This window comes from Esox lucius, chromosome 8 (genome assembly GCF_011004845.1).
Source record: "Esox lucius isolate fEsoLuc1 chromosome 8, fEsoLuc1.pri, whole genome shotgun sequence".
NCBI classification, from domain to species: Eukaryota; Metazoa; Chordata; class Actinopteri; order Esociformes; family Esocidae; genus Esox; species Esox lucius.
The window spans coordinates 18,110,156-18,123,087 of NC_047576.1; the positions used below are offsets into that span (position 1 = coordinate 18,110,156).

Genomic DNA, 12,932 nt, shown 5'->3' on the forward strand with positions numbered 1-12,932 from the left:
AACTATTTCTTTTAATATTTTTCTGGATTATTTAATCCCTGGTTTATTTTTACATTACCTGCTCATTAACTGTGACTATGGATGCTTCACACATCAGATATACAACTGGGGTAGAACTGGTAGAAATTATACTGCTGTTTCAGCTGGCTACTCCAGTGTTAACAATTGTAATGTGATTAATGAATGTATTCACTTGATTAGTGCTGAAATTGATGTACATTTTGTCATGTTAATATTAATAGGTTCAACTGATATATTTTAACTTAACTGTATTATTTGATTTTGTCAATTATTACATAATTAGCAATTAATTGTATGGCTTTGAATTGGGCGGGAATGTATGTCCATGGGAAGGGTAGATGGCTCTAGTGTTTACTGCATGGGACACTTATTGTCTTTTATTCTGATGACCAAGATTGAGTCAGGTCAAACTCCTCCCTCCACACCATCAGCGCTTGAATTACCTTTAGCCATCATTTGGCTGCCCAGGTCATCAGGAAGGATACAATTTGAAATCCTACGCGATTGATAACATAAAAATATTCTGGAGCCTTAATTGATTTTCCTTAATAGAAATGTTATAGTCACCCGTCCTTTAAACTTCTCTATTTTCTGCTCCTAACCACTCTGATCTACTAAAGTGCATACGGTTACTTCTTCAGGGGTCTGTTTTGGATTAAGCATACGTCCATCATCCATGCTTGTTCAGCATGGTATTATTTCCACTTAAACGATCTTAAAAATGGTGTTGTAATGAAACCTCGTAATTTTCTTTGTCAGAAAGTTTTGATTGAGATATATTTGTAATTGAAACCTGATTAACCATTGTGATGTTACCCACTAGATGGCGCTGCAAACATTACATCGATATTCTACTGCATGAGCATCACTATCGAAAGACTAGAATTTCCATAGGTAGACGTTGCTGTGGTGTTAAATGTATTTTGTGGTGTCGTTTTATTGCTGTCAAAAGCCATGCTGCAAACTTTGAGCTTGTTGTGATATCTTCCGATATTTGTTTTTATTAGTGATACATACATTTCTATTTTTGAACAGAGAAAAAAACTTTCCGAAGTTTCAATTTACGAAGTTATGGTGTTTCAAAAAATATACTTAGAAATATGTGTTTTGCAAGATGTCATAATACACAAAGATATTATAATACACAATGTGTATTAGGAATTATTAGATAGGTTAAAAGTTAAATCTTGGTGCAAAACGTGTTAAAAATATCCAGTGTTGGAATTTCGACTGCTGAATGTTTTACTTCCAAGAAATCAGTTTTAGACCTACGTTCCGAAAACTACTGGAAAGGTTACCATCGCAAGACAATACAAAATATGCATGAATTTACAGAAATGATTCGTGATAAATGTTTTAAATTCAAGACATGTAATCAACGTCCAAAAAATCTGTCCCGTACGTTTCAGTAGGTATATGCAAAAGAGAATAAATGAGAACAGGCATGAAACTAGAATTACGTAAGCTGTCATGTCTTGTCGGTGGTTATGAGTATGAATGGTCTGTCACTGCCAACATAACTTTCTGACTATTCCTTTTTATCTCGTTTTATTGGAGAAATTGCTATATCACAACAATATTTCCATAATACCACAGTACGTTAATACTACAGTCTAACGTTAGTCCTTTTTTTATGTTACTTTACTCAAAAGTGATGTAGTTAGTCCAGGGAAGCTTAAACTATACTGTAGTTTGTCGTCAGCCTGTCCGCCTAGTGGTTCGGAGTACTGGTAACGTTGGGGACATTAGGATGAATGTGAGTTAGGGAGTGTGGTGAAACCCCCCTGCGAAATATAAAGCTCTATTCTGCGGTAAAGATGGCGGCGGCAGAGGGGGCGCGCAGTGGCCGGGGCACGGCGAAACGACCCTGAAAGGGTCCATATTTCGTATAAACTAGGACGTGGGGGACCAACAATTTCTGCTTCGCCATCCCACGGACAGGGAGTTGTTTTCAGTGATTTGTCAGACTTGCTTTATTGTTTGAGGCAAGGCGAGTGTGTTTCTTACCAATAGCTAGTAGTATCGAGCTAACCAGTTAGCTAGCTAACTAGCTAGGAGTCGAGTGGTGAATAGGGGGTCGAGGAAGACTATTTGGAACAGGCCGCTCCATAGTTCGGGGATGTGAACCAAGATTGTACAGGGTTGGCTAGCTTCTTCCCGAACATCTTTACACCGAACTGCGGGAATGGGACAACAAGTAGGCCGCGTTGGTGATGGGGCATCTACAGGGCTCCAACCACCACCCCCACCGCAACAGCAGCAGCAACACTCGGGGAAGGGAAACAGGGGAAGCGCGGGGAGGAGACCCCGGGAAGTCAGCAGCACCGGAACGCCGCCAGGCAGGGTATCTGCAGTAAACGTCCCGGACCCAGCAATTAATATATTCACACAGCATTCAGGTAAAATAGCCACATGACATTTTGAAATGGCTAGTTAATTTTATAGACGGGTATGTCAAATATTAGTCTGATTTATTTATCTGGCGGTTGCTTCCTAGCTAACGTGCTAAGCTAGCTAGTGCAGTAGTACACTAGTTTACTATCTTGAGTGCCCCACAACGACTGGTTAGCGGAAATACAAAACCATCATTGCCAGTTCCAGTTGTACGGTAAGCCAGTTTGTTCGTCTTATTGGGTTTTAATACGTCCTCGTTAATTATTATGTATAGTACAACTTGAAGTTGACGCCATGAAATGTTCTAAATGGAGTGTGTGCGCGCGCGTGCGCATATAGTTGGCACCAACATGGTAAGGTAACAGTAGTATGTACTACTAATGAGGGTTGTTCTGAGACCTGAGTTGGAAAAAGAACAATTATGACTGCACAGCTGCTAGTAGCAAGCGTCCACACACTTCTGGCCAGTGGCCACACAAGCTCTCTTTACGCAGGCAACACTTCAGATTTCCATCAAAAACTTGGTTTCGACAAATCACATTAGATCGTTTTGGTAAAATGGCCAATACGATTGTGATTTGTTGCAGAATTGTTACATGTATGAATACGCCTCTATTGTTAAACAGTGATCTCTGCCACCAAGGATGCAGTGGCAATTCAACTCCATTAACTCGCTTTGGCAGCCACAACAGTCTCATATTTCAGCCTGCAGTGGTTTTCACATGCTCAGTTACTGTGTAGTGTACTCGGCAGACAATTGCTGTGAAATAGTAGCATTTTGATTCATGTTTATGTAACTGACCATAAACAAGCATATTCCTGGCTCACACTTTCATGTATAGATGTTGCTTTTTTTTTAATTCTCAATGAGGTCAATCTTGCTATGTGTCCCTGTATCCAGGACTGCTTTGTGTCAGTCACACTCATGATTAGGTCAAGAGAAGGTAATCGGTAAGCATCTTCCTAAGCTGAAAGCATTATCATGTTTGGTCAACCCAGCACTCTTTGAACTACAACTAATTGCTAAGGTGTAGTCTATAAGTTATTGGTTTCTGTAAGACCATGAGCAATATATTAAAGTTGAGGTGGATATTATGGTTGTTTTGGCAAAGCTGTGTCCTTCTACAATTCCAACAACTAAGCTATCCAAACTGTTTCAGTTCAGCTTAGTCTTGCCTGAGGGAAGGTCAGTCAAATTCTTGTTTGGAATCAGATGTGATAGGAATGGCGCAAGAGTATGGCTTGTCCAGTAGTTGTTTTTTCAGCTCTTCACCAGGGGGAAAGAGAGACCTGTCAAATCTCCACAATGAATCCGTTCAGCTGGAAATGCAAAGTGCACGCTGTCAGGTCTTTCAAATGTCAAGTTTTCTGTTTTTAAAGCTGGATGCAAAGTCACGTTTTGAGTCTGTTACCTTGTAATATCCACACGGTTTTATAGAGGTGTGAACGGTCTTGCCTTGGCCACTCTTTCTCCTTGACTAAGGAGGAGTATTGTAAGGCTAGGCTATTTGATGCAGTCCCACTATTAAGTATAAGGAGTGTTTTGATATACCGTTGGGCAGTGGAAGTGAAGTCAGCAGATTGTCAATATCTTAGATGCCTTTGTCTGGTCATTGGATTCTGTCCCTGTACATCTGGTTTAGTTATCTTACTAAGGCTGTGTTAAGGAAGTTATTATTTTGCAAGAAATATTTGGAGATAGGCTTTTAGACCTTTCAGTATTGAATAGCAGGTCTTTGTATGTGGTTTGTCAGTGGTAAAAGATCTAGGCCAACAATTTTTTTTTCTAAATGAAAGGACAATGACACAATGATAATATGGCATTTGATACTGTGCATATATCCTTTTAGTGTGTGTGACTGAGTGTGTGCTTGCTATGTGTCTGTGTGTCCATCTATTTATCTCTCTGCCAAAAGGAAGTGATTCACTGTGGGGACCTGGGCCATATAATACACCATTTTTTCTGAATCAGTGGCCTCTGCGTCTTACTGACCCCCCATAAGCTAGGTGACTCAGCAAGTCCCTGTTGGGTCACTGTGCCATTTTGGTGCTCCTTTATTATTTATTCATTGTCTCTGGCTTTTAGAAGTTAATCTTTGCAGTGCTATCACAACTAAAGCCTTCGTGACTCAGGCAGTGATAATCTGGATCTTAAGGATGTTAAATTTATTGTTTTACTGGAAGCTCAGAAAGGTTTGCATTCCACCAGATTACATCAGGAGTTTAGAAGGTACCCAGTGTAACACCTATTGATGGTAGAATTCCCATTTAGTCGCTTGCTTGGAGCTATGGCATCTTATTTAGCTCCATCTTTTGGCCCTACTTAATTTGTAAAGTGCTGACCTTTTTACCAACTGTTGTTTTGACAAGTAAATTGACTGACTAAGAAGTAGTTCTATTTTACAGCGACAATCTGGAGAATAGTTACAGGGAGGAGAGGGGATGAATGAGCCATATCAATAGAGGGAATCTTTAGCTGGACGTGTGGAGATTGAGCCAACACAGTGGGGTTTACACCCCTTCCGTTACAATAAGTGCTGTGGGGTTTCTTTAGGGACCATGGAGAGTCAGGACGCTCGTTTCAACGTCCCGTCAGAAAGCCGGTGGCCTAAACATTGGGATCTCGTGAGACCTACGTTTTCCTATGCTGTACTCCCCATATGATTCCCCATCCTTGGAACAACGGGTTCCAACCCTGCTTTGCAGCAAAGGCAGGTCAGCAGTGGGTTGCTGTGTGATGCAGCTGGTGACGCAAGTCCATAAACAGAACAGCAGGTTTACATTTAGGGTATGAGATTCTTGATTCGGACATGGTCCAGTTGTATTTCGCAACACCTCCTATCTTCCTGCATTCATAAAATATAGTAAAGTCCATTGCATACAGGACAGAGGATCATCTGCCTATGATCCCTGACAGGCTTACCTAAGCTGATTTGCATTAGGGATGAAATTGGATTAAAGAAATCCAATTTTTTAAATACGTGTGAAGGCCTCACCCATCAAACCTAAATCCTGCAATGCTAATCATTGAGGTGTTTCGTAACGTGTGTTTATAATGAAGTTAGAATTTCCTTCTGTAGTCTTGTCTTTGATTGGGTCCTCTCCCCCACCCAGCAGGTCAACCCAGAGTTTTGGTCTTCAGCCACTAGAAGGAGCCATCTCATTCTCATGACTGTTAGTGCAGGGCATATGAATGACTAGGGTGGTGTATGCTTTTTCGTACATATCATTAAGTACATTGATTATGGCGGTGGACAGAATATTCTGGAGTGGCTGCTTCATTCATTATTCAACCTTCCCTGAATGTGGCGGACTTGTGAAAAAACAAGGCTGGAGACTAAAGGCAGTGTCCAAGCCTGGCTCTCTATGACCATGTTACCCATACCCGCGTTCGCCCTGTCCCTACAGAACTCATTCTTCTGTTTTTAATTGAACACAGGATTAACCAGAGAAACAGATTTACGTTGGGACTGACGGTACTGGTGTTGCAGGCGGCGACAAACGGGGCGAGCGCCTACATGCCCGCACAAACCAGTTTGTCGTACTTTGTTTGTAGCACCGAATGCCAAGTTGTTTACCGTCTCTGTTGTGCAACCTAGGCTGAACCATCACGCTACATTCGTTGGGCATGCAGGACAGGTTGGGTGTTAGTCGAGTCCCAGGACTTGTGTTGGTGGCTGACTGCTCAGTCAGTGGTTATTCAGTGATCCAGGCCCCTGGCTTTGGACCCTTCTCCCACAGCGGGGCCCTGTCTTTATCCACTATCAGCCTCATCACAGACAACACTTGCCTCTCTGTGCCCAGAGCTCATCTGAAATCCTTAATCCTCTCTCTCTCGCTCTGTGTCATCTTAGCAGTGTTGAAATTGAGCACTGCTTGTACCCGGGATAATCCTTCCCATCCTCCCTCATCTTCCCCTTCGGTTTAATCACGTGCCAGAGTCGTCCTTAATCTGGCCGTTCACGTGTCCATGCCGGGGCCTTCTCCCCCATCTCTTGTGTTGAGTCGTGGGGATGTGCCCGAAGGAGCGTAGCCACTGAGAGGGCCCGTTTTCCCTAAAGTTGAAGCCATTATGAACTGGGGGGTAGTCAAGTGTTTTAATGCTGTGCTTCGTCACTGTGCCGGTCAATTTTTGGTGGCCTGCCTATGGGATCAGTGGGAATGGAGTTTAAAAACTCTATAGGGCTAGTGCTGAAAATATAAAATGTTTTCTGAATCCCTCCATGTTTGTGCTTCTTTTCTATTAATGTGATGACACAGGGTGTGTTGAAAGGCTCCCAGGTCTCTTAGCACAGTGCCAAAAAACTCACCAGGCTCTTGTGTCAACTGTCAACCCACACAGGACCACAAAGCTCAGACTCCTAATGAAACTCCTGCCGCAACCTGGGTTATGTCCTCATCTGTCCACTAACCAAGTTTGGTTAGTCATCTTCCCAAGTAGTTAAATGTCTGAATTTAACGTTTTACTAATTTAGCGGGCACTTGGATCCAGAGTCACATACAGGATTATTTTAGATAAAGTGCCTTGGTCAAGGGTGCAGCCACAGCCTTTTCGCCTGATGGGCTCAGGGATTTTAACCAGCGACCTTTCTGTTACAGTCTTAACACACCACTACCCTATCTGCCGCCCCTCAGTTCCTCCTGCAGTCATACCAGATGACCCATACTCTCTTTAGCATTTGACTCTTTGACTCTTAGAAGTGGTTGTGGCTATAATGTGGTAGGGTAACGGGTGAAATCTTTCACTGGTTCACTGGTGGTGTTCTGTTCAGGTGTTCCATCCCGGGCTGGGTTGAGTCAATTTGAGTGACACTGGAAGTTTGTGTCTTCGGCCTGGCTGAAAGCAACATTCAGACTAGGTTAGAATCTCTCAAGTGTGCTTCTAAAAAGAGTAGCTTTGCTCTGCTATTGCAACCTGGGTTCTAATTGTGGTTATGGCACTTTTACAGTGCTTTGGGGAACGTCAAAGGGCTCAGCCTTGTTTCTAATTTATTGGGCTGGATGTTGGACAGAACTAGTCTAGTAACCTCTTGTGGTAGGTTGAGTTCCTACAAGCTCAGTTGTGCTTGTTGGCTTGAAAATGCGCTATCCTCAGAGGTTCCAACTTCTATTTTCTGGTTGAGGGAGCAGTGGGATTGATTACAGATTGTCTTGGCAAGATTTGCTTCAGTGGACCGGTCTTGATCCTCAACTTTCCTGATCACGCTGGAATGAAATAATCAGGGTTTAGACAGTATGAAATTATGGATGGGAGAAATTCAGCCTACTTTTTAAATTGAAAATGAATCACCAAGCATAGTGGAAACAGACTGCACCATTTTCAGGAACTACAGTGATTAGTCAGTTACAACTGCCCCAACTGATTGGGCAAGACCCTCCCACAAAGCTCTCCTCTCTGTGTTGAGCCGGGCCTCCCCTTGGGCTCCTGTTTGATCTTGCTTTTGTGGTGGATGATGTCAGTCACACCCAGTACAACACAACTGCAGACTACTCATTGCAGAGGCCTTTGTTTGTTTTGCCATCTGAAATTGACTCCATGCCACATTTTTGAATCCTAAGCAATTTTTTGTTATCGACAGTCTCTTTTTAATCCAATTTCTGTATTTTTTTTGTTGATCCCACAATGCAGTGAGACCTGTCTGTTGGAACCTCACTGCTGTCCCGCGATCACACCAGTTGTTTGTTTTTATTTGCTCACCATGGAGCCCTTTACTTTGTGCTGTGTCGTGAAATGAGGTGCTTCCTGAATTTTATTACAAAAGTAATTCTATGGAAGATGATTATAGAAAAATGTACTGGCTACCCTTAACCAATTAATGATCATTTTTGCTGGAGCTACTGGAGTGAAAACCAACAGGAGTGTTCTCTTTTTAAACACCTGTGCCTGCACAGTGTCCCAAGTGTACTGAAAGTTTTCCTGCCATGTTGCATTTCTGTCTGACTGGCCAGTGCTTCCTGTGCCCTCATCACAGAATAGATCCTTATCTGAGAGTAGTGCAGGTATAGTGTCTTGAGGAGCTGGATATCCCCGTTCACATTGCTGGCTGGAGGCTCCAGCCTTGGAAGAATGTGACCTAGAGATGAAAACAGCAGCCTCCTACATCTACAAATTGGGAACAAAGAATCGGAACAGGACCGGGAGTATATTAACCTCCAACAGATTTGCCTCTCTGGAACCGGAGCTCCCTTGGCCCTCAACCTGAGGGGTTTGTTGAACAAGGTCTTCTCTCTGTTTTGGATCGGGTGCCGTGAGCCATGGCACATGATGCCCAGACAATCACAGATCCTGAAGAAATAGGAGGTTTTCGTCTGCCTGAAACCAAGACAATATTTTAGGCAACTCCATGGTTAAAAAAAATATTGCGATTCCCTGGGCAAAAACATTGGTACCCTGGGGCTGGCATAAAGGATATTACTGCGCTACTTCTAGACAGTCTCCATAAAAACAGAATTGTCCTCCATCTTTTTCCATGTGTGATCAGATGACATAACAAAGGGCAGCTCTAAGCAGCAGAAACAGTGTCTAAAAGAAAGTGATTAAGTATATGAGACACAAAGGGTCAACCAATTATTCATTGTTTTATTTGTGGCCGTTTACCATGACTTGATTGTGGCATTGAATGCTTCAGGAGGCTCCTAGATGTTCAGATAGCTACAGTCTTATTGCCATTCTATGGCAGGAACCTTTATAGACAATTCAAATACTTTCTGGATGCAAAGTCTTTTTGTTTTTTTAAAGAGGGCGGTATCCACCATAATAACCCAGGAGCTTGGATTTTTACTCTACAAAGCGGCCTTAAGATGATTCTCTGAGTGAACTGAGCCTGTAAATGTAATCACTGGCTGAATCCATTGTTCTACCTCCGCATCTAATGATAGTATGGGTAATGTAAATAGAAATCCTGTGCATGTAACTCCTAACCAAAGGGCTTGTTCAGCATACACCCTAGACTGTAGTGTAATCCTTCAGAGAGTTAGTTGTGATATTCCTTCTCATGTGACTTGGCTCAGCCAATCATGAGAATGCATCTTAGGTCTAGAGGTGCAATTTCAGGAAATGTAATCTCTACTGCCTTTCTGTCTCCAGGAACAAATTGTGAACCTCCTTTGTAGTATTCCTGTATTTATTTAGAATCCATTGGCTTTTCAAGTAATTTTTCAGAGAGTTCATTTTAGTTTGGCTTTATGGCGTGAGTTTTGTTATGAGTGAAGTTCATTTTAAATGCATGGTTGAGCTGCACGTAAATGTAAGGTTACCACCACAGACGGGTGGTCTACTTGTACATGTGGAATGGGTTTATAGACAAGCCCCCTTTAGATAGTGTGATGGACTACTGCCTTGTTTCCACTGGTGCCAAACACTGGTGTTTTACCCTAAAGTCTAGAAATGTTTCTGTTTCCATTGACACGGACCAGCACCAACCGGCCAGAAGCCATGGCCGAGTAGCCCGGCTCTCACTAGGTGCAAACCCCAGCCTTTAGGTCTTAGAGCGGGTTGACACTTTACGTGCTGTAAAAACGAGGCGTGTTATGCTATTCAATTAGCAATGTGAATCATTTAATTTAGGCTTCTCATAATGATTTTCATCGGATCTAACAAACAGATCCCTGATTAAATAAAGTAAAGCAACAAAGGCATAGCCTGCTGAACCTATAACGACACAAAATGACCAAAAATGGCTCCCAAATCCTTCTATTAAAGGTAGATAGTTTTGACAAAAACGAAATTATGAATACACTGGCTTACAGTTGCATTTGTCACAAGTATAGGTTGTGAAGGAGCCGGTCGCATGTGTTTGAGGAATAAATTACTTTTATTACTCGAGTTCAAACACTGAAATATAACAAACTGAGCGTGGTGTTTATTTTATCAACAGAAAAATATTGCTTTTTATTTTGAACCAGAAAACCAAATCATGTTAATCGTTTACTCTTCCCTCCCTCTCTGAGCCCCTCCTTAAGTCCTTCATACTAAACTGTAGTCCAAACAGGAAAGTTGAGCTCCAATCACTGGTGTCGTCCTGTTACCGGGGTAAAGCTCCAGTGGAATTGTGGCATAAGTGTACCTAAGAGCCTTTCTCTTGCTGATTATGTGATGTGTCAGTTCACATATTCAGTTTTTCTCCCCAATAGAGGAAAATGCACCCCATTCCTTCTAGTAGTGAAGCTGCCTGTTATAAGATTTTCAGTGATGTTTTACAGTTCCTCATTTCTCCTCAGTATCTGTTTTACTGATTCATTAAGCCCCCTGGAATTTTGTATAAGTTCTAAAACGATCACTAACTTTTATTTTAAGGTGTTTTTAATAGTGTGTAGTGGTTATTATAAGCTTTAATTTGCCACTTGAATGATGGAAAGTGTTCTTAATGGAATCAAGCTTAGAGCACGATACCTTGGTGTCCGCTTGATTCTCTTGTATAAATACTGCCAAACCCTGCCAGGGGGAGCAAGGATTTCAGATAATCCAAACTGAAAAATCCAATTAGCTTCACAGAGGTTACATAAAGGCCAACAACAGTCCCTTGATGATCCAGTCTTTTATGCAAGGTACCATGTTGCTCAGTTGGTAAGAGCACTGTGTTTGCAAAAACACGATTCAATTCCCATGGTGTCTAGTATAGAAATGTATATATGTATTGAAACTGACCGCGGTATCTCCTCCCCAAATGACCAGCTTCACACCTGACAGGGATTCAGTATAGTGATATGTTTGAGATGGGGTGAGGTCCGTTCAGACAGGGTGAGAACTGTTTAAGTGCAATGTGTTTTTAGAGGAGTGTGGCCATTTGAATAGGTTAATCTTTTGGCTGTTCCCCTTTGAATATTCTGATGAACCGATTGAAAACAAAACGAGAGCGGGCATGTGTAAGGAGCAATGTAAAAGCCCATGACTTTTACCAGCCTGCAGGTACTGTATGTTGGACTCAGTCTTTCCGGGTGGATTCTGAAATGAACATGATGTAACTGTGTTACTAGGCATTGTGCAAGAACAAATTAACGCACTTAGGCTGTTGTGTTTCCTTTCTGTTTTGGTCATATCCTTGGATCAGATGTGTGTGTCAGAAAGGAACACGTCTCAATCAGGGATATTTCAGGTTTTTCTGTGTGTATATGTTTTTAAGGAAATAATGGATTTGAGGCATGGTGCAAGACCCCCTTGTCCTCTACAGAGAGATATATATATATAGCCCACCACTTAATGTTGTGAAGCCTGGGGGGAGGGGAGTTGGGTCCCACTTAGTCCACCATAGCCAATTAAAAGGCCCGTGTGGGCTGGGGCTCTGTCATCAGAAGGGCTGATTTACACACCATTGCCCTTTGTGCATGTTTGTAATTGTTGCATGCTTCTTAGTGGAGCGGAGCTGAATGAATGGCGCACGGTGTGTCCAAGCTCCCTCTAGTCCTATTATATGCTTGCAGTGATTTATGGCACCAGGATGTAGATGTGTAGGGTGGGGTCTATGAGTAGGGTGGGGGCTCTCCGCTGTTAGCACGGCTACAGTTCTGACAAGACCAACAGGACTTTGGTGCTGTTCACCTCCATTCGTTTGTTCAGCCACCCACCACTAAAGCCACTCAAATCTGTACGGATCATGCTCAAGCTGTTCCTTTACGACAGTACAATTACAAAATTAAATTTCTAATTAAGAAACACTATGCTAATTAATTGGACTGTTATAATACCCGTATTCATTAGTGCAATAAGGGGGCACTTTACAATTCATGTGAACCCAAATTTCTTTCCTCAATAAATAGCTAGTTACGCTGTTTTGAATTCCTCTTTAATGAAATCAACATATTTGAATATTCTATTTAGACAGGAGCCTGTGTCTACAACGTTATCAAAATTTCTATGAATGTTGTTTATTTTTCAACAATTGATATGTGTGCAGAACTTTGAGTAACCGCTAGTTCTACAATGGCAAACTGGTATTTATTGATAAACCAACATAGTCAAATTCTCCAAATTGTTTTATTTTTTGTGCAGATAAGTCATTACTGTCAATCAGTCATTTCTGCACCCACTCTTTTTTCCCTTCTTTTTCTAATGCATAAGTTCACACACCTCAAAAACGAACACAAAATACAGACAAACACAATACTATGTTAGTGGTGCGGCATCCCTTGCTTTTATATCCAGGGGATGTGAGGGTCCATGCTCCAGGAAAACCACAAAATCAATCGGCACGTGGGTTGTTGCACCAGTCTTGAGTGAGACTGTAACAATGTGTGCATTTGGGAATCCAGTGCATTTGTCTGAGTGACTCTCGACAACCTCCCCGGACCTGGGAAGCACCACATGTTCTTGGTCTAGTCATTGGGCTATTTGTTCAGCACCGATCCCGTTTCTGGGTTACGTACAAGTATGTATATTGTATATTGTGGATTGTGACCACATGCACGACAGTACCTATCTTCGATTGTCCCAGTACGACAGTTGGGATCTTATTCATCATTGGCTAACCAGCCCTCTTCACTGTCGACACTTCAGGTCACATATCAGTGTGGATTGGAGG

At 42.2% G+C, this 12,932-nt stretch overlaps 1 protein-coding gene across 1 annotated transcript in view; it reads left to right on the top strand.

Moving 5' to 3' along the window:
* Positions 1-1,510: 1,510 nt before the first annotated feature.
* abl2 (c-abl oncogene 2, non-receptor tyrosine kinase) overlaps positions 1,511-12,932 on the top strand; it is a 33,592-nt gene continuing 22,170 nt past the window's right edge. The window contains exon 1 of the mRNA XM_010897778.3: positions 1,511-2,420. Coding sequence (XP_010896080.2) covers positions 2,207-2,420 — 214 coding nt within the window. The 5' untranslated portion in view covers positions 1,511-2,206. The remainder of the gene's footprint in view (positions 2,421-12,932) is intronic.